The sequence below is a fragment of the Spea bombifrons genome, chromosome 3 (assembly GCF_027358695.1).
Source record: "Spea bombifrons isolate aSpeBom1 chromosome 3, aSpeBom1.2.pri, whole genome shotgun sequence".
Classification (NCBI taxonomy): Eukaryota; Metazoa; Chordata; class Amphibia; order Anura; family Pelobatidae; genus Spea; species Spea bombifrons.
This window is the reverse complement of record NC_071089.1, coordinates 113,038,588-113,061,851: the sequence shown is the minus strand read 5'-3', so window position 1 is coordinate 113,061,851 and position 23,264 is coordinate 113,038,588. Positions and strand designations below refer to the sequence as shown.

General features: G+C 42.6%; 1 protein-coding gene across 1 annotated transcript in view; it reads right to left on the bottom strand.

Annotated features, from left to right (window-relative positions):
• KLHL29 (kelch like family member 29) overlaps window positions 1-23,264 on the bottom strand; it is a 387,892-nt gene that overhangs the window by 11,147 nt on the left and 353,481 nt on the right. The window contains exon 12 of the mRNA XM_053459279.1: window positions 16,276-16,469. Within this exon, the coding sequence (XP_053315254.1) occupies window positions 16,276-16,469 (194 nt within the window). The remainder of the gene's footprint in view (window positions 1-16,275; window positions 16,470-23,264) is intronic.

Here is a 23,264-nt window from a genome sequence, read left to right as displayed (position 1 = left end):
AAAGTCACTTCTGGCTATTCTAACCTTTGTGTCCACAGCTGCGGTGAAGTAAGCTCGACATCCCATGTGTGGCGGCATTTCCCATATGTTCAGTGTGTCTGCCAGTCACCTGTGGGCCTAATTAATAACCTGCTGGCCCTCGGACCTAATTAATAACCTGCTGGCCCTCGGACCTAATTAATAACCTGCTGGCCCTTGGACCTAATTAATAACCTGCTGGCCCTTGGACTGTTTCATTTAATCATCATCTGAAAGGTCACTCCAACAGAACTAATAAACCTATCTCGGGTATCTGTGGAGCGGGGCTGCAACATGCAACAAATCAGAACGTCCATCTCTTCCTCATATTATTAATAAACGGAAATAATAATAATAATAAACTACATCATCATAACTAATGATCATACCAGGGCCATTCAGGTATGCCCCAATAACGCTTTAGATCGAGAAGGTTGGACTAGTCATAAACAGGGTGGGGCAACAACAGGAAGTAGATGGAACTTTATAGTGAGTGGGAGGAGCCAAACATTTACCCCACCCCTATAGATTAAAGGCTGCTCTGGAGATTCAGTAATCCACTGTGATACTGGAGTCTTTGGGACAAACCTGGACATTTCCAGTATGTTAATGGTATATTAACCACCTTAACCAAAACATGCGCCTAGACCAGCTAGGGACCTCTGACTGGGACCAGGCGCCAATGTTTTCTCTCTTCTCCTTTTTCCTTTTCTTCTTCCTCCTTTCCACTTTCTCTAATGCCTCTCTTTATACACAGAATAAAACAAAAATTGACATCTTGATTTCATGATCTGTCCCTCATTTTTCTGCAATCCTTGGAGTGGAATCACGTTAGAATAATATAAATATAAATCAAGTAATAAGCAGCGTGAAAAAAAAATGAGATGATAAATAAAAAAATCCCTAAGTATATTAGGTGATGATGAAATTGCATCTTTTTTTGCGCTGCTTTTGTAGGATTAAAAAAACAAGCACGACGCATTAAATAATGCTATTGTTCTTGACATTGATCAAAAATAGCTGTAATTAGTAAATAATATGAAGGTGTGTGTGCTTATATATATATAGTTACATTGTACAGACACTGATTGCTTCCTACGCATGCATTCCATATGACGCCACGTGTGATTCATTCTACCTGGGCACGAGTTCAGAAGGATAGGCCAAACAATGCTCTAATTTGCGAGGACAAAGCATCTGCCCCTTTGATTTACCCCGGGAATAGGCAGGATAAGAGAGGTGAGTTTTGTAAATTAATGGCTTCCTCGTGGCTGTCTCGCTGGCCTCTTTAGAAGATAAAGTGAAGACGGACCCTTGAGTCTAATCCTAGCTACTGCCGCCTTTGCTATCGTTTTTTTCCCCTCTATCCAAGGTCAGAAGATGAATACGCCAAATCATTAATCATTGCGGTTGTGGACGGCAGCTCTTTGATTCCGAGATTCCCAGGTACAATGGAAATCTGATAAAGTCTAATTCGTTTCCTTGTTCATACAGAACCTCGGCGAGAAATAAAGGATGGAGCAGGGGAAAAAAAAAGCAAGCAAATTGGAAGCTGTCTACAGAAACGAGACTTTGAGGACAATAAAGTAACTGCTGGGCCAACACGTCTTATGGAGTTATCTTTCTCTTGTAGGAAGGGGGTGTCCGCTTTAAGGACAACTCGCTAGCCCCAAAAAGAGTCTTCAAAGGGATGGGAGGTGGGCAACGCCAAATGTTCACTCAGAGATCACACCCGGAGACCCAGTTATCTGACGTCGGGAGCACCAGGCAAAATTAACCAGAGATCGTCTAGGTAATTTGGACTCTAGGCAAAATACTCATAGTCATCCCTGGAAACTCTACAGGTTTGACTGGGGGTCTCCAGGTGAATCGCTGCTTCCCCGGGTCTCCATGTCATTTTTATTTCTCCTGGCAGGGAGATGACATTTGGCCACACCCACTTCCCCTCCAGCTCCATGACCACTTAAAGCTGTCTGGTTTCAGCCCCACCCCACACGTGGCTAGCCACACCCCTTCACTACCAGAAGAGGGAGAGCTCCGGGTAGCCTTCTCTGGGAAGTTCCCAGGCACGGCCAGATTCTCGCCTCCATTGGTTCTTTGGTCCGTACCGATACATGGTGGTGTATGGGGGGTAACGCTGGGCCTGAAGAGACATATTGAAGCGTGACGCATTACTGAGCCCCTCCTTGCTTAGTGCTTTTGTGTTTTGGTATTCTCGGCCGAGATACATGTCTTTTTTAAGAGTTTCCTATACTTATTACACAAATTAATCTTTAAGATGTGCTTTTGATGTCTGCTCCTCACCTGTTGTTTTTGTAAGTCAAATTGTATACTACTCGTAAGGTCCTGTCTACCCATTGTACAGCGCTACGGAATATGATGGCGCTTTATAAAACAATAGTAATAATAATAGTAATAATAATAATAATATGTGGCTGCTAGCACCCTCTCAGTAAAGGAAAACGTCCTTACATTACATGGAATCAATGTTTCTTATAACATTGAACAGCTTCTTCCTCTAGAACCGAAGTGGTTAACCAACAGACCCCGGGCAGCACCTGGGGGGTTAAAGATTCCAGAACAACTCTGTCTCTTGAAATCCTCGAACTCGTGCAGCCCTTTTCAGAGAAATGATTAAAAAAAGCGAGCGGTAAAAGCAGAGCAGAAAATAGAAAGCGCGGGTTCGATTAATGCCTGGACCGCGGCCGCTGCCGTCATTTACATTGCAAACTTCCGCAGAGGCTTCGGATTCCAAGTTAATGAAGCGACGGAAGCAGAAAGAGCAGGTGAAGCAAAGCAAATAGACCTATATAATTAAAGCAGGTAAAGATCTGTGTTAAGAAAGAAGGAGTAAACAGGCCCCCCCTACACCTGTATGACATGCGCGTTTAACCCCTTGCGTGCCGGTTAAAAGTGAAGAATAATATTATGCTTCGGTGTCATTCCGTGCGGTTGGATTTTATCCAGTAGCCGACCAGTATAGCGGCTCTGGTTGACAGATTGCTCTGCTGGCGCACGACCATTGGGGCAAACTTCCAGTTTTCTGCCAGGATGATAAGCCAAGCGGGATAGTAATATGGCAACCAACAAACACATATGGTACACGGGACAACACGCACGAACAGCCCTGTTCACAGCCACAGAGACCAAATGTCGTCAAAAGAACACTGAAACAACTCTATCGTGGGGCAAATGCTGCCCTGTTATGCCCTATTCAGCCGGGCCGGAAGTATTTATAGCGTGGATGCGGCATAATGAAGAATTAATGGGGTCCTGTCCAAAATTCATCAGAAAGAGACACTACTGATTACAGCCGACAGGATCTTTGGCAGTGGGAAGTTAAGTTTATGTCTTGCATGAACCTGACAACTCTCAGTGTTTGCCCCCCGAGTCTCAGGGTTTTTACCTCAGGGTGATTGGGCAGAATATAGTCTATTCTGATTCAATGCTATGGTTGCTTTCCTGCTGGTTCTTTTCTAACTTAATTCTAAATCTCTTTACTGTATGACAAATCACGGTTTTCATGTTCTTAGAACCATTGGGCTTCCACCACTAACGAGTGTTTAGTATAGAATCTTGGAGCTAATGTTTGCTGAGTCTCAGGGTCAGCTCCCTCAGTAGGTTCCCGTGTTTATGCCGTAGACACCGAGAACGCATACTACCTCCGCTGGGCTTACGTTCCGGTGGCCATCACACATTTCTTGATATCTCGGACACCACAAAGATGATATGCATAGCCATCAGATCACGCTGACTCCATGTTATGTCAGCATGAACACAATTAAATAACGTTGTCCGGCTACTACAGGCGTTGGCTCAGGACACCTCCTCAGATATGGCTGATGCTGGAACTAGAGAGGACCTCTGGCATGACAAAGGTCTTCCTACTAGAGAGAAGTCCGGGTGTTCAGACTCCTTAAAGAACTGTCGTTACTCGGCATTAAGTGGATATAGAGGCAAAAGGTGATTATTGTTCACCTTATTTGCATGCGCCTACCCAAAATCCCTTGTGGTTGTGGCAGCACCATGAGATTTCTGAGGGAAAAACAAGCCTTCTGGCCTGTCTGGTGTCTGTAGATGAGTGTTTGATGATGCATCTACTACCCCTTAATTTTACGTGGAAGGGTTTTCCATCACCTTCACCCACCATAACGTTTGCTATTGGTATTATTCAGCATTAAGAATCCAGAGCTCCCATACCAGTCCCCGCTGTGCGGCTTTCCTTGGGAGATGGTTTTGCTGATGAGACTTTCATGTCTTCGGTGTTATTCAATGTCAATTACTTCCCTTCTGACTTAATCCCATGTGATTTGTTCTTCTCTCCCAGTTCTCTTTCTGCTCTTACTGTAAGATCTTGACAATAATACTCAATTTTCCCTTATTTTATTACATCTGAGGAGTGGGAGCGCGCCACACGCATACAAAGAACACATGACGTGTTTGTGCATTTGCCCTACAACCTTCCATCTGTATTACATCTGCCAATTATAGACAAAGACATTACCTGACATACATTAAGTGTATTCACAGAGTCCCAGCAGATTACAATAAGAGGAGGGCCAAAACATAATAGAAAATGTGATAGTAGGCTTAACACACACGAGGACACGCTGGTACAGAAGGAGTAGAGGGCTCTGTTCTTGTGAGCTTACAATCTATAAAGGTATATAATTAAAACATGCTAAGCAATTAGATTATGCCAAGGGCTGAGGTTGTTAGGGTCCATTAGGCAGATTAGACCCTCGTTTATTCACTAAACCATGACCAATAGGTGTGTTCAGCTGGGTGATTAAGACTGAGCCATTCTACTTTTTATTACAAAGCAGTATGATAAGGAGTCAGGTTGTTTGTCTTGTAGATTGGGCTAAGATACCAGAGCGAGAACACATTTATATCAATAATATGCAGCCGCCCGAAAACATTATATTATGCAAAAACTAGAAATGTTTTATAAAAATGGTTTTAAAAAAGCGCTATTTTTAATCTGATACTAGAACTAAAAAATGGAAGGAGTTCCCCTTTAAGCCTTTAAGTTCTGTTTGAAAAGAATGTTTTCTGTGGCTAAAAACAAACTCATTCTCATGTGCTGAATAAAGAGGATTTCGGGGAACCCCCCCCAAATTTATGGATAATTCACATTGTTTAGTGAGCCTATAGGACCATTTTTCTACTCTTTTTTCTACTACTGTATTTGACAAGCTTAATGCAGAAAGGCCACAAATATTGGTAGTTTATGGATTATTGATATGAATCTTTATATTTACAAACGACTTCCCACATTGCTCAGATTTACCGCAAGTCTCCCGGGAAAGCCAGCGAGGTGAGACAATTCTGCGGTTTCCGAGGCAGATATCGCATTGTATGCGCTATACATATTAGTTAACTTGTATCCCTGGGGATATTTTCATTAGCGGTTTTTCATTTCATTATAAAACAGAGTAACGGACTCATTAAGTGGAGTCACATATTTTATTTTTTTTATAGTTTAATTCGAAGAAAACATACAACTTGGAGAAAAGCATTTCCCCTGCAATTATATCTGGCTTAATAAGAGCAATACCTGCTAACTCTCCTGGTTTTCAACCCCAATATTTCTTAGTAATTTAACACTAAAAGATAAACCGTAGAAAGATCCAGAGCCTGTAAAGCTCCGGGCGACACTGCGAATATTCCAATTCTTGTATGAATAAGCGATCTGCTTTTAAAGCCGAGAAAGGAGAGGCTCTATAGCGGAGCGCCGTCATTATGTTGTTGTTTATTATATCATAATCTGTCATCGGCGAATACAAAGCATGGAGTGAGGTCCTGTAGGGTTTGGCTTCTGGCACATGTCACGGATAGCTCTATTTAACGCGCGACGCCGTAACATTCGGCCGGCAGCAGCCCTTATAAGTGACATTCTAGTAGAGCAGGGATTTCTCTTAGAATAGTTCATGGTCAGGGGGTAAAGGTTAGTTCAGGGCATGTTTAAGATGTTTCCTCAACACCGAGTATTTGGGATTTCTAGTAATGCTGTTTATGCTGCACACGCGTACCCCAGTAGGTTGGATGTCTTATTATTTAAGGCGAATGAATGCTTTGGTCGGTATTGGGTAAAACAAAAATGTTATAGTCTGGGGTCGTAATGTCCAGTAGGGTTACTACTTGCAAGTCTGGAATAACATGTACCTGATCCCTCCTTCCCCAGAGTGTTTAAATTAAATTTTAGTATATATATATATACATGTCCTGATGAAAGTCTGTAATAAACAAGACTGAAACGTTGACTTAAAAACCAAAGTTGTTTGTGTGGTCATTTGCAAAGTCCCTGGAGTGCCGGTAATTATTTTTGGACTTTATATATATATATATATATATATATGGCAAACCCAATTTGGACTTCACATTTCCTACTGTAAATCACATTTTAGTATATATATATATATATTTTTTTTTATTATTTTTATTTTTTTTTTATTATTTTTTTTTTATTTTATTTATTTATATTTTTTAATGACAAGCCCAATTCAGACTCCACATTTCCTATTTTAAATTACATTTTAGTATATATATATATATATATATATATATATATATATATATATATATATATATATATAATTTTTTTTTTTTTTTTAATGACAAAGCCAATTCGGACTTCACATGTCCTATTTTGAATTCCAAAATGCTGATCTATTATTTCTTAAACCTGACAATGTATAACTAGGCAGCCTAAGAATAACCATCAGGTTATTTTTTTTGTTCAAAACATTTAAAAAAAATTGTACAGATCTCATGTAAGAACTTGACGGATTTCTGGCTTGTCTATAGAACTCTCATAGAATGTAAATATTATTCCTATATATATATATATATATATATATATATATATATATATTAAAAGTTGGCACTGAAATTGAAGTTCTCGTAACAGGGAACATTCTGTATTTTTTCACCGAGATGAAAAACTTTTTCTTATCAGGTACAGTAGCCTTAAATCCCCGATGAGAGCTTTCATAAGCACCGAGCTTCCATCTCCACACATGCCCTAGAGGGGAATAACAAAAGAAAGCAGCCAAAAAGGTTTTTTTTTCCCTTTATTATTAGATACAATACCACCTCCAGGTCCCCAATGTTTACCTCCTAACTCAATCTTTTTTTTTCCCTCTCAACTTCTCATTTTCTTATTAGAAATCCTACGGCAGCTCCCCGCAATCAAATTGTTCTTATAATTTTTTGGCGAGCCAGAAGGAGGGTTCTTGACGACGGGCCTTTTACCGAATATTTTCCATAATCTGCTAGATGTGCAAAGAGAAGCTGCACATGACAAGATAATGAAGCTCTGGAGGTTCGATCTCCTGAAACGTATTAATGTTGTGATAATGTCTTTTTTTTTTTTCCATGAGATACATTTTCACAAAGAGACCGTATTCTGCTTTGTGCAGCTGAAAATTGAAATCTATTTTCTCTCGGAAAGAGCGGCAGTTTCTGGAGAGCACTGGAGACCTACCCCGAGGTTTATGATATGCTTCTCCAATGTCATGCGACGGTCTGGAGTCAAATAGGTGGTCTTTGAATTAAAGGGGCAAATGTCTGATGGGTTTCAGACCCCCTAGAGGTCTAGTTGGTGGCCAGTGGTTCTCCAAAGGCCCCAAGCTTGGTAGAAAGGTTCTACTGAGTTTTATGTCTCCCGTTTCTCATTCCATTAAGGTGTTTTAGAAAAACAGCCTCTGATTTAAGCAACAAGAGGGACAAAAGCACATCTATCTCATCTTCTTTCCATGAATTTTGCAGGATCTGACACTTTCTACAGAGACTGGCAAGGGTTATTCATACATGCGCTGTTGGAGAACAAGTTGACCTTGGTCAACGCAAGGTCGTAACTTGCAAACAGTGCTAGAATGAGCAATGTTAGCGCTGTCTGCCTGTGTAACTTCCCTCTAATACGCATGCGCAGAACAGAGTTGTCTGCCTGGCTGCAATATCTGGGGGGGAAACTTCACCTCTTAGTGTACGAGCCCCTAGAAGCAAAAATAATTTGTCACGAGGGTATCATGCTGGTTCCCTTCTTCATTCTTACATACAACTTTAATACATTGCATGAAAAACAGGAACTGTATCCATTCATTAAGGGGTTAATCAGAGGAGTAAGCAAAATAAAGATTCTTTCATGGTTTCTTCTCATATCATATAAATCAATCATTTTTCATAATTTTTTAACATTTTTAACCTCTCAACAGCTGTCCTGGCAGGCTGCCTAGTGTCCCCCACCGAGGGGATGAAGTAGGACTGTTGTGACGGTTCCTATCGTTTTCTAAGATGCCCTTGAGGCACCTTCAAACATTAACCCTTTAATAGGTCAGCACAAAGATTCTATTATAATGACTTGTTAATGGAAACCAAATAGTTCTACCATAGTTGTCAGGGGGTTGAGATATTATTCTGCTCCAGGTCACCTGTATTCAAGCAGGGACTTCAGCCGTGAAAGTGCTCAGGCATCATTAAATCAGAGGAGAATATGAAGGAGACAGCTCGTGACTGACAATCTGCCCATTTGTCCTAAGACTGGGGCAAAAACTCTAGGGGTCCTGTCTAAACCAGACACAGGACCCTTTGATCTTATCGATTCCGTGTCTATATGGTACGTATTAAACTGAATTGGTATTATATGTGAAAAAAAGCAATATCCGGTACTTTTATTAGCAAAATACAAGTTTTTTTTAGCGAATTTACAGATATTAGTGGTAAAGAGATAGAGAAGTGGCTCACATCTGTCACTCGTTAACACATGTTCTGCAATAGAATTCTCAGCTAAAATTAGATCCATTTCTGTCTCGTAGCAGCTGATGCTAAAATTCCTTATTTTTTTCAGGCGCTAATCATTTTATACATCGCTATACACAAAACCGTGACAGAATTGTGCTAATTATACGCGAGACGTAGCCCACACGGTGTACTTGTTCCCAGCTTATTAGCTTTTCACATCTCAGGACAATTTGATCGAAGCAGAGAAGACGGTCAACGGACGCCCGGCCGGTGCAGGACCATAATGCCGTCTTCATAGGATTCATTATGGTTTAACTTCGTTAATCGCATGTAGCCATACATATAATTTTATGGCAAGACAGGAGGCTTCATATTTGCATCAACTTCTTTACTCAAACCTCCAGCAGCAAAGAAATGGTTAATAACATTGAAACAAAACACCAATCAGAAACAGTCAGAGGTCATAAGAAAGCCCACAACGTAGACCACTTTCTCTTCTTTGCTGCTGACCTCCAGGTGAGCACCCTCTTTTATAGTGTGCTTCCCTTTTTTTTGGGGTTAAGTACACTTATTAGGTCTTATTTTGTATTATTGGTATTTTATCCACTGTTTCTTTAATCCAATTTATTATGTCTATTGATTTATTTGTTTTTTTCATGTATTTTCTACTTATTGCGCGATTTAGTCTTTCGCGCCTTTTTTTTCCATGTGCTGCGTTTTCGTTAATTTGTTGGTTTAGTTTTCGTTGTCCCTTTTTTCGGTACTTTGGTTTTTATTTTTACTTTCTCAGATACCCTACCTAACGGTACCTTACCTTTATAACGGTTTTTTTCGCCTCCTTTCCCGCGGGCCTCGTGCTCTGTGGTAGCACGCAGCATCTCCTGCGGGCTCCTCTGTGTGTCCGCGGCGTTTTATTTGTTTAGCCGCGGTTCACTGCCTCTCGGGACGGCTCAGTTTTCTGTTGGAAAACTTTTTTTGCCGTCCGGTTGCTGTGTGCAGCCCGTTCGGCTGCCTATTTCTGTATCTGCGTACTGCTACGCAGTTACGGAGGAGTTTCGCCCCCCCGCGTGTGTCCTCCTGCGGCTTGTCTCCCTTCGCGGCCCGCGTAACTAAGCGGCGCGGAGCCTGTTTTCTGTTTTTCATTGCTTTTCACTGTTTTTTACTGGTTTTGGGGAGTTTGTCTTCCACATATGTTGTTTTTTCTCACTGGCCATGTCGTCTAAATGTGTTTTTCAAGTCAAACATAATTAAAAAAAAAAAAAAAAAATATTCATTAAATAAAATATACAAATCACAACATATACTTTTCTATAGTTACGTACTATATATTGTACATGCTGATTAACCCTTTGGGTTGCTTATGTATTGTGACTTCGTCACTCTTGTGATTGGCGAGAGTTCCTCTCTGCCTGGCGTCTGGCTACAGCGCCCCTAGGGTGACCCCCTAGACAATCAGGTTTGGCCTCTGGCCTATAAACCAGTCCTCTGGGTGACCCCCTTTGGTGCTTACGGGTGACCCCCGGTTCTTTATCAGATTCTGACTCTGTTCTTTTTCTTCTGTACCAACAGATTGTTTTCTGAATACCGGAGTCTGCTATTTTCAGCTATGTCTGAGTCTGATCAGCCCTTACCCAGCGCCTTGCAGGCATGGATCAAGACAGCCATAATGGAGTCTCTCCCGGCTGCTCTGGCCTCCGTAGACCGCCCGTCCACCACCCGGGTGGCTCAACGCTCTGGCTCTCCAGGGCAGGACGTTTCAGACTCAGATGAGTCACACTCTCCTCCTGAGGAACGTCCTCGCAAGCGCCAATGGGCCGAAGGAGACGTATCCCTTAAGGGCAAGGCTCCCCTGAAAAAAGCCAGGGCTCCCGCTTTACAAGTAGCTGAACCGCTTTCTTTTCCATCGGAGAAGGATGATGGCGTTGAGGATTACGAGACGCTGGACGAGTACCCCTCAGCCGCTTCTAGACCTGCATCTCCTGTTCCACAGCCAACTTTAGTGAGAGAAACGATTGTGGAGGATCCTTCCTCTTCCGCTGCGCCAGGGTCATCCACACAAATTCTGGACTCAGCGGGCCTCCCTATGTTTGACCCTCGGAACCTAAGGCATCCTAGGTCTTCGGAGTGGGCCCCGGCGGCTCATATCTCACAGTTCCTTCGTTTTTGGCTACGCCGGCCTCTCGAAAAAGATGCCCGTCAAAAGTTACGTGCCGAATGCCCTCGTCCTACGCTTCCAGATAAAGTGGGTCATACCCCTGAATTCGACCCGTCCTTCGTTACATTCATGACACGGTCTGGCAAGGACCCTCGCAAAGGTCTGGAGCAGGGTCTTCGCTCTGCCCAAGATAAGTTGCTGGACGTGGCGGGCCCTCTCACTCAGCTCCTGTCGGTGGCAGACGAGGCCTTGACGGATGGCTCCCTAGCAGATCCCTTCATCATCCGTGAGTGGGCGCAACGGGCAGTTTGCCTGCTGGGCAATGCCAACTCGGCAATCTCTGCTGAACGCAGAAAGGCAGCCCTGTTTAAATTAGATAGCAAGTTAGCTGAACTGGCGTCCAAAGAGTTGGGGCCGGAAGCCCAAGGCCTGCTTTTCGGGGAGAAATTCCTTAAAGAGCTCAACGTACACGTCAACGTGTTTACCTCCCTGAACAAGGCACAGACCTCGATGCGGAAGGTCTTCAGGTCCGGGGACCGTTTTTTGGGGAGAGCTGGTCGGCAGAGGGGCCGTGCCACCAGCAGAGCGGCCTTCCAAGGCAACAGGCCCAGATTCCAGGAGAGTTCGGCGGGACAACGCTCCCAATTCCGCTCTCCTTTCTTCAGAGGCGCCAGCAGGGGTAGAGGAGTCTCCTCCAGATCGCGAGGTTCTTCAGGTAAGACCCTCTTTACTGTTACCTCACATTCCCATTGCCGGTCGTTTGATGTATTTTTTCCGTGCCTGGTCGAATCTCACTCAGGACCCTTGGGTTCTTCAGTGTGTCCAGGGGTTTCGCCTAGAATTCCATTCTCGGCCTCATCAACCCAGTGTCCCGCGCCCGATTCGCTTCTCCAAGGTAGCGCTTGCGCAGGTTCATGCCGAGTTGATCTCCTTGCGAGACAAATGCGCGATAGAACCGGCATCAGGGATTCCGGTCTTCATAAGCAGTATTTTTCTTGTGAAGAAAAAGTCTGGGGAGTTTCGCCCGGTAATCAACCTCCGCGCGCTCAACTCCTTCGTCGTCTATCGCCATTTCAAAATGGAGGGCATCCATCTCCTAAGGGATCTGATGCAAGAAGGAGACTGGTTTTCGAGATTAGATCTGAAGGATGCCTACCTGACGGTGCCCATCCACGCAGACGACAGGAAATTCCTTCAGTTTCAGTGGCAGGGCGCACTGTGGCAGTTCACCTGCCTTCCCTTTGGTCTAAGTTCCGCCCCTTGGTGTTTCACCAAACTTCTCAAGCCCGTCATGGAGTTCCTGAGGGGGCACGGTATCAGGTCCATCGTCTATCTGGACGATGTTCTACTGATGGCTCGAAGTCAGTCTGCCCTGTCCCGAGATACCCTTCTTACGGTTCGCCTTTTTCAATCTTTGGGCTTCGTGATCAACGAGGCGAAGTCACAACTGACTCCGACTCAATCCATCCAATTTCTGGGGTTTACGGTGGACTCGGTGGAAGCGGTATTACGCCTCCCACAGGCGAAACTCTCGGCCATCAAAAGGGACATACGGAGGTTACTCCGACGTCCGTATGTGTCTTTGCGGGATCTGGCACGCATGATCGGCCAACTCTCGGCTTCTATCCAGGCCATATTTCCGGGACCTCTTCACTACCGGGCAATGCAGCGTTTGAAAACGACATGCCTCCGTCGCTCGGCTTCCTACGACCAGCTCATTCGTCTTACAGACGAGGTACATCTGGAGCTGAGGTGGTGGTTACACCACATGGAGGCATGGTACGGCCGGGCAATCTTTGGGCACGCTCCAGATTTTTATCTGGAATCCGACGCCAGCCTCCAGGGTTGGGGTGCGGTTTGCGAGGACTCCGCCACCGGCGGTTTGTGGACGGACGAGGAACGGGGCTTCCACATCAATTGCCTAGAATTGATAGCGGGAACCTTTGCCATCCGCAGTTTCACCAAGGACGTCTCCCACTGTTCCCTGGTGCTTCGGATGGACAACGTGTCTGCCGTCCGTTATATCAATCGTCTGGGCGGTTCCAGGTCAAAGCTACTGTCGGATCTCACCACGGAACTGTACCAGTATTGCCTGGATCGTCATCTCTCCATCAGGGCAGAGTACATTCCGGGTCAGGACAATCTGGTCGCAGATTGGTTTTCCAGACACTGGCGGGATGCGAGCGATTGGCGTCTTCGCCACAACGTTTTCCGTGCGCTGGATCTGATTCGGGGTCCGGTGGTATTGGATCTGTTCGCTTCTCGTCTCAATTGCCAAGTGAAGGATTTCTTCAGTTGGTTACCGGATCCTGCGTCCCTAGCGGTGGATGCGTTTCTCCAGACGTGGCCGTCCTCAGGGGCGTATGCGTTCCCTCCGTTTTCCATGATCCTGCGGACCCTTCATCAGGTCCGCAACCATCGGATCTCGGTGCTATTGATTGCCCCCCTCAGCCATGGTTTCCCCTATTGCTGGAGATGTCCTGCGCCGATCCGTTATTACTCCCTCAGGTCCCGGATCTCCTATTAGATCCAGAAGGCAATCCACACCAGTTGGTTCTCCTAGATCAGCTGTTGCTGGTGGCCTGGATGGTTTCCGGGGATCCTGGGATACGTCGGACTTATCAGCGGAGGCTCGCGACCTACTCTGGGACTCATGGGCCCCAGGTACTAGACGGTCTTATCTCCAGGCATGGAAATCCTGGTGTAGCTGGTGTCTGGAACGGCATCTTGATCCCTCTGCAGCGCCTCTGGTGATGGTCTTGAACTACCTGGCCCATCTTTTTTCTATGGGTAAGTCCTATCGGTCTATCAACGTGGTTCGCTCGGCCATTTCAGCGGCTCATGTGCCTGTCGCCGGCGTACCCATAGGTAAGGATCCTATGCTCTGCCGCCTTATGCGCGGCATTCGGATCTCTCGTCCTCCATCTACGAGGTACTCCGTTTTCTGGGACGTGTCTACGGTTATTAGTTTTGTCGAATCCTGGCCCGATAACGATTCTCTGTCCCTTCGTCAACTTTCGGCTAAGCTGGCTCTTTTACTTTGTCTGATCTCTTTTCGGAGAGTTTCAGATGTTACTGCTTTTAATACAGAGTCTTTCTCTTTTTCACCCGAGGGCATGGTTGCCTCTTTTTCTCGTAGGACTAAATCGAAATCTTCATCTGTGTCCTACCCCTTTTTTCCTGAACATCCTCGCCTGTGCGTTGTCCGTTGTTGTCGTGCTTATCTTGCCGCCACGGCTGGTTTACGTTCTTCGGTCCGAGGTCCTTTGTTCATATCCTATGTCAGTCCTTTCCGACCGGTTTCAGTCCCTACGGTGGCCCGTTGGATTCGGTGGGTTCTTCAGGCTGCTGGAGTGAATGGTAATTTTGGCGCCCATTCGGTTAGGGGTGCTGCAGCTTCTGCGGCTTTAGACTGTGGTGGTTCCCTTGCAGATATCCTTTCTGCGGCGGACTGGTCCAGGGAGTCGACTTTTCGTACGTTTTATTATCGGCCACAGTCTCACGTCGCTTCCGTTCTATTGCGTTAGCTTTAAAACTGCAAATATGAAGCCTCCTGTCTTGCCATAAAATTAGGGATTATTCTAGCTTTAGTGTAGAGATAATCTAAATTTTATTAAAGACAGGAGGCGAATATTTCCCCCCCTGTGTTTTTCCCGTCCCTTATGTTTGAGGGCATGGTCTTTTATGATGTGTTATATTACATTGCATTTACTGACCTTTTTTATTTGGTATGATTTATGACTCTGTTTGGATTATTTTTCCATGTACAGTTTACTTTCACGATGTTTTTTCTTTCTTTTAGTTTGATCATACTGGAATGTCTTCGGGATCCAGAATGTCTTGGTCCTTTCCTGGATTCTTTATGTTTCCGGTTCTTCTACAATGTTCTTCGGTGTGCTACTGTTCGGTTCATCAAAGAAGAGGAAGTGGTCTACGTTGTGGGCTTTCTTATGACCTCTGACTGTTTCTGATTGGTGTTTTGTTTCAATGTTATTAACCATTTCTTTGCTGCTGGAGGTTTGAGTAAAGAAGTTGATGCAAATATTCGCCTCCTGTCTTTAATAAAATTTAGATTATCTCTACACTAAAGCTAGAATAATCCCTAATTATCTGACAGTGCTCATTAGCGTTCATAAGAAGCCTGGGATTGTTCTGATTGCTTTTCAAGAAGGAACATTAAAGCAGGAGTTGCTATTTCTATATAACCCTATATAACACTTTTAAACATTAGATCGCCTGCCCTTTTTATATACCCCCGTACGACACGTATTGGAATTTAAACACGCACAGGATCGGCATATGGCTCCTGAATCTAAGACGAGACCAACGACTGATTAAGGTCTGAATCTTTACAGCAGGGGAAAAACGGGTGACTAGACGGGGCCCGCATGGGACAGAATTGTAGATAATGTATATATTGTTTTAGAGGTCAAACAGAAACAATTATACAAGCATTACTAGTATTAAAATGTACAGAAAAGGGGAGCGCACAACCTAAAAAGCATAATAAAACGAACAATAATGCCAATAAGTACACAAAACAAAGCAAGAAGACAGCGCAAACCCACCATAGTACTATTAATATATGTGAAATGTTATGGAAATCCTTGATTGATTTTATATTTTTTCCATCATGCTTTTGCGCCTTAAAATAACCTAGATGGCCACAATCGTTATTGTTAAGCCTCAAATAGACCACTAAAAATTAACCATCCTAATATCTTTTTATCATATGTCGGACTCAACCATTATTATTATTTGAACCGCGCAAAATTCATGCAACATATTAAAGAGGTTAACAAATATAACATTTAAGTATAAGCATAGTATGGGGTTCAGTCCAGTGATATGGCCAGCAAGTCAATTCTTTACTTGCAGTTCTACATCTGGCCACAGGGGGCATGATGAAAAACATACAGTTTGAATTTTCACTTATGCTTCTACATGTTAAATAAAGTTTCTCTTTTAAAAATATCAGTTACAATAAAATTCTAAAAAAAACAGTAATCTACAAAAATGAGGATAATACTATTCTTGACAACCATATTTTTAGTATGTGTGTCCATTGTAGTTAAAGTATTGTTATTTTTGCTGGTTAATAACATGTTTTAAATAATATATATTTTGGACACACATATATTTTATTAAATGCTAGACAGAACTATAAGCTCATATAATGCGATACATTGTGATGTCATACTATAAGAATGAATAAAAATAATATATATATATATATATATATATATATATATGTATGCATATAAGATTTTTGGCGTTAAACATTTTTGGGGGTCAAAAATAAAACAAAAATCAGTTATTGTATTCCATTCATTGACCTTAAATAGGAGGCTTCTTACCGATCATGGGAGATTCAATAAAACTCCATGTATTCGTCTGCGGTACGTAGGACTGCAGCACCCCGGCTGCCCTGCCCGCTTCATTCACTCCCCCGAACACATAGATTTTGCCCCCGCACACGGTGGCTGCTGCCGAATGCACTGGTTTTGGAAGGGCGGCTACAGTTTCCCATTGGTTGATAATTGTATCATACCTAAGAAATAAAAAGAGCAGTAAAGCGTCAATACCATAGGTTTTATTTTCACATTAGAGTTGGATTTTTTGTTTTTATTAGTGGAGACGCCAAAGAATAACATCTACGTCTAAAGTATCCACGTGCATAAGATACAATAAAGAACAGAAAAAATAAATGAACTCACAGAAAGATATTGTATTGCTACTTTTGAATCATAATTAATATGGATCTGATATGTATCAAGAATCTGCTGATATGTCATATATAAGTGAATGTCATAAATCATTATGACATCATACGATTTCACAAACCACAATCAGAATGGTCTCTTTCCCTAATCTATCTATGAATTTGTCCATCATGAACTGACATTTTGGATACAAATTCAGCTGCAACGATATCCAGTAACAGCCCTTGAGGAATAATTTGATGAAAGCGGACGCATTCTGCCATTTTTTTGTTTGAGAAAATGAATTTTGTCGCAAACATTATTTGTGGTTCAGTAAATGGATTTTGAGAAAGACATATGGATTGTAGCAGACTTTTGCGTTCTATATGGAAATACCCTATAAATATGTGTATATATATATATATATATATATATATATATATATATATATAGATATGGATAAAGTGACAGCTTTATATAGTACGCATAGAAGGAAAATAGTGGTATTCTGGATGCCTATGAAGCCCAAACATGATTTTTATGCGCTAAGCACAGGAGTGTTGATAGTGTTTTGTATCAGGTGACCACATCGGCCATTTTTTAGGGGCACATATCCATTTCACGTGCTGTTGACTGGCAGGCCTGGAGCGGCAGGAGCTCCGCTGGCAGATGGAGAGCTGCGGCGTGCGTCATCATAAAAACATGGCGGCCAAGCAGATCCAGCTGACGGCGGCACTTGCGTCATCAGGCGGCCCCTGGTAAGGCCGTCACCCGCAGATGGGCACATGTAAAGTGGCTCTAATACCAGTCCTCATGGAAACCTTGACTCGTCATTATTTAACTGTATGCTTAATTGGGCCACCTGCAAGCACACCTGGCCAACCTAAAATACAGAGTATTTTATACAAAAAAGAGAAGCAGAAGAGGAATAAGAATAGGTGGTTCATACGTAAATGTATCATGGCCGGTTTCCTCTACTGCCGTTGTCCCTTTTATATCCTATTTGGTGCCGGTAATTCTGATGCTGTCAGGACTCCCCTGGAATTGCTGTAATCCTGATGCCTTTGATTGAACGCATTAAACCTGCTCTTGAAACACGTTACATGCACTCACGCTGTCTCTTTAGTCTAGAGCAGCTGCCAGCTTTCGGCCCTCACCGCGTCCCCGCAGAGATCACACGCGATTGTGAACAATGGACTCAAAGGCAATGTATATGAGGCTGTTTATGGAAGACATATTGGGTTTAATTGGAGATCTGGCATCACGTTATGTCGCTGCCAATGTATTTTCTCTCTTTGCACAGGTCCAGCGGCCTTAATCAATTTACTGTAATGACAACGATGACCTTATCTACGTACAGAAGAGGGTAATTGTTATGATGGTACCTATGTAAGCAATGATATAGGTTAACGAACAGCTGAAGGGAAATGTTCTAGAATCCTTTGGTGTTCTTACACAAAAATGTCAAACTCATTTGTTCCAATTAACCATCATGGATATCATTTTTCTTCCAATTAAAGAGGGTGTTTGCAGGAAGATTTCACTAGGCCCTGCGAAGGGCCAACCCCAGTAGGCTCCTGCTGAATGGAGCCCAATGTGTTTGGACTGAAGCCACCCAACTGACACTCAACTCAACTCTTCTTACAAAGGAATGGGCCTTCTGAATTGAATAATTAAGTAAATCGTGAGTATGTAGAAGAGTTGAGGTTCCAACCTACTAAGTTTATTAAGCATGATGTACGGCCACCCTTGGCAAATTCCTCCTGGGGGAGGGGATGAGCTGGCCCTGCATGATGCGTAGTTCAAGCAGTAGGAAAGGTTATGATGTTGATGATCTAACCATACATCATGCAGGTCCATCCAAGTTCTTACAACCTTCTGGCAAGTTCTTCTGACAACTCCCCCTAAGATGTACTCATCAGCAGGGTCTTCAATTATTAGGAAAAACAGATGCCAGAAAACAACAGTTTTTGTAAGGTTAACCTCTACAAAATAGAATTCTTATCTAAATGTATTAAATCTCTCAGTAGCTGTAAATTTGGTTTTAATGACCTACAATTCTTATAGATTTTAATTGGGTCTCTGGCAAGGCAGACACGATTTTGACCCTCAAAGGATTAATTAAAAACTTTACATTTTGGCTTTACCAATTTTCACATTGAATACGGCCCGACACAGAAAAATACGAATGTATTCTTGTTTATACACGGGATTAATCAGATGTTAATAACACTTATTAATTCTACTCTACGGACTTTATAGTCTATCATTTAACATCGAATTAATTTTACCCACAAAGAACATATTTTCGGTTGCCCCACATTAGTTATAAGATTTGTAACTGTAATTTTTGGGAATACAAAAAAAATAGATTTTTTTGGGTGGTCATTAATCATTAATACAGTACAAATCAAAAGTTCCTTTTTCTTGTTGTTTAGTTTTTCCTCTTTTTTTTTTTATCAGAAAATATCTGGACATTTTTTTTTATTTTTTTTCTCACATTTTTCCTGCTTTGATCCGTTATTAGCCATCATTTACAGAATTCTACAGAGTCTGCATCACTCATTTGTAAAGGTTGTTTATGATAAAAATGGAACGCTGAAAAGGCAGTAATACTAAATAAAGCAGACAGGGAAGGGAATTAAGATGCCGCGATGAGCTGAAGATTACTCATACTAACGACCTGTAAGAGAATGATTAATAAATCAAAACGGCACAGACCAGGAAATCGGGAGGATTCACCAGGACCAAAATAGAACAAGAAAATGGCAATTAATAGGAAGATAATTGTTGATCTTCTCTAAATAATATTACATTTCTAAAACAACATCAAGTTTTAAAGGGACAGTCTGCATTTTAAGTAAATCTTCGAACATTCTACTCACAATTCCAATTTTTTTTTTAGCACATTTAGCACAATTCCAATTCCAAAAAAGTGTATTTTAGTGTATTTGCAAAATATTCAATTTCGGCAAATTTTACGCTGATCTGTCTATGTTCAAGTAATATTCTACGGCTTTTGTTTAAATATTAGCTGGGTTTCCGAGCGACCCAGCATTAGGGAAATCCAAGTAAAAGCGTATTTTTACTTAGTAGTAAAGTAGAGTATATCTAGTAAAAGCGGCACAGTTTCCGTGTCAAAACCACCGTGCACTTGATGTCGTTGCCACAGATGAAGCTCATTACAGCCAATGTGGTACAGCTGGAAGTGTGAGTGCTTTTATGCATGCTGATGTTTCCTTTGATGTAATTGTGATGCATTAATATATAATAATGTACAATTACATACTGTACATTGTTTTCTTTTCCCACTAATAATAGTTGTCAACAGATCTAGTTCATTTCTATAAAAAAAAGTCCCCATATTGAAATTGTACAGCGCTGCTACGTATGTAAGCGGCCAATAAATAAAGATGATAATAATAATTTATATGTTTAATATTTGAGTAAAAGTAAAAATATACTCCTTATTTAGTGAGCCTCTCTGGTCATATGCCGGGTGTTTGTTCCAGCTTTCTACAGAGCGTCAAAGTTCTTTAAATACATCTTGCCGATTCTAGACAACATATTTTATTATAGACAGGAATGTACGTGTAAAATGTAACCAATTAAGTTGTACTTAAAACCTGCGAACCCCATTAAACCTTTCACGACAAAGCGCGTACATGAATGGGCTCACAATGCATTGTCTTCATTAACCGGTTGTCCTCAAGGGGTTAAACTGCTTAGTAGAAATTTGATTACAATATACCGTATTTGCTCGATTATAAGACAAGGAGTTGTTTGTGGAGGCTAAAAAGGTTCATACACACTGTGAGTGTAACCATTGAAGCTTTTTCCTGGAGTTCCAAAGTGTTTTACTTTATTACACTATATTTTTTTCGTATTTGTCATTTTTGTTTTATCCGAGCAATTGAGATCGTGAGGTACAAGCGCCCCTAGACAGAAGTCGTGTTTGTTACCACTAGACTCTAGACAATGTAGAAATTCTATATGATTGTAAGTGTTTTAATTGTTGCTGACTGCTTAAAAACTATAATGGTCTCAAAATGAACAGACATCTAGTGTAGGACAACGCAGGCCAGCGGTTTACAATTCAGTCCGCAAGACAATTTCTTCATCCTTCCCTGTTTGTGTGACTGGGACGGGAACTGCTGATCTACAACAGGCTTTAGAGAAGTGGTTTGATTCAGATTATTGATGAGCTTCACTGATTAAGAAGCGCCGATATTATTGCGTGTGACATAAAGGACGTCCCTGGACCCTCTAGAAGTGCACCAGAGACTCACCAACATGCAGACTGACTTTTATGCTCACTCAGCATGAGCCGGCCACACACCGGAGCGCCTGATCTGCCGCTCTGTCTGAATACGGAGCGCTGCGGCAATAAAGCAATGAATTATTCCCGGTCCTTGACCTCTCATTGCAGAACCAATTAATTTGCTAGCAGTAACGAGGCTCACCTTACTTTTCTTGAGTTACATTTGCTGATGACTATGACGCACTTTGTAAGTAGACGTGTAAAACGCACGCATTGTCTTAGAAAAGTCAGAAACCTTCCTACGGTTCCTGTATATTCACGGCGCGTGTTCTTAACATCCACTTCTTCCTCGGATGTCTCTGACCTTTTAGCTCCTGACTCGCTCCCGTCTTGTAAATCAATAAAGTGCCAGCTTCAGAAGAATAAGCTGTTATTTTACTTAAACTTGTTACCCCGATAAAATAAAATAACGCGATAATGCTTTTAAGCGTCCATTAATTGCCGTGTCCGCAAGTCATTTCACTTAAAAAGAACGCAGGGTGAAAAGTACATTTCCAATCAAGTGGCTGTCACTTCTTTGCAGTAATTGAACTGCAATCGCTTTTTTTTCCCCCCAGAAGAAGAACCGACAAACTAACATTTTCTCCTCTTTTAGTGACTTTTTCATATTTGATCTGAGCAGGCGGCCTGACAATATTTCCAAGATGAATGCAATGAGGTTAACTATTTTATTTTCCTCCAGTTACACAGCGATGCGAACGTGTTTTGTAGAACGGCGGCCATATATCTATAATTTACGGACAATTTTATGCGATTAAACCTTCTGTGGAATGAATATATTGCGAGCTCGTGTTTATTTGACCGGCACCTTTAATGCAGACCTTTTCTGGGGAGACCGAAGGAACGGCCGCACTATTACATTGTAATGCGTTTGGCTGGAGCCTAAAGGGTTAAAGTAACAATACATTATGTTGAGGCTGTTGCTAACATCGTACAATGACAAGCGTAGCTTGCGGTTCCAGAGCCTCCCACGCCGCAGTCTTACTGTAAATCCATTATTATGAATTACGCAGGCAGTATAAGCTACACGCAGAATGGAAGCCTTCAGGGTCCTTAATACAGGAATATTCTGTAGAGCTCTACAGGTTTCCTAATTATACGTTGCTTGGTTTTTCCGTGCCGAGTAATTATACAGTGCGGCACACCGCTCATATACCCCATGTGCCGGCTCCTGTTCCCCGGCCTAGCTTCAGATCAAAATGTATTGGCCAAGAGCTAAATTAATGTTTCACTCCTTGTTTGATTAAGCTGTCACGGTGCTCCTTTGTTCGTAAGATCACGCTCCCAAAAACATGTTGCACCGGTCGCCCCTTCCGCCATTGTCGCCTTCACTGCATTACAAGACGCTTACGGGTTATGATGTCATATCCTGGTGATGTGTGCTGGTGGGTGGTCCCATTAACGTCAGTGGGAGGTCCTGCTGGTGACCGTGGGTGGTCCCACTGACATCGTGGAAGTGCGGTGGTGACCCGGAGGTCCCAGTGTAAATATGCTATTTGGGGAGATCAAAGATATCCCTTGTAATTGGCCTATTAAGCAGCGGGTTTCTCAGCAGGGGGATTACGGCCCCCCTGGACCTGCTGCCCTTGACGTAGGCTTTAGTCACCGCCACGTGCCTTCTAAAAGCAACCTGTGAGTTCTTCTAGGTTTGACATTTTGAAGATAGCTGCCATCTTTCTTTGTGAATGACATTTGGCTAAATGCCCCATAAGCCACGATGACTAGCACAAGCCTTGCCACGGACGCGGGTATCTAGGTATAGACGCCTGCCCCTTCCACTCACAATAAAACATTCCAGGCCAACTGTTATCACATGTTATTTTCTCCGCTGATTTTATATATTTTTGTAAATATTGAGTATTAAATATTTCGTTGGAGGGGTGAATTTGAAGCTGAAGAGACAAGAAATACAAGAGCAGATATTTTACTGGAAATATCCCGTCCAGGCAGTATGGCGTGTAGATAAATATTAACAGCATGAAGACAGGTTTTATGCTCTGTTGATAAATGTAAAGTTTGCATTTGGTAACAGAATTTCTTTAACTCCCCATTTTTCGGATTTTTAGGATTATTTCACCTTTAAAGGACCATCACAGACCAATGGGGATGTGCTGGGCGTGATGCGGAGGGACAGGGCCGGTCCCTGCCTGCCCTAGGCAATTATTATACGTTTTAACCCCTCCTCGAACCCCTTGGCCGTGAGCGGGGGTAATGGAAATTTCCATTGCTTTCCTGTAAGTAATCACTAAAGACCCACCTTTTCAGTGAATACTTTTGGATATTAGCCTGGACTGTCTCCAGTATTGATCCGCGCAGCAAATAC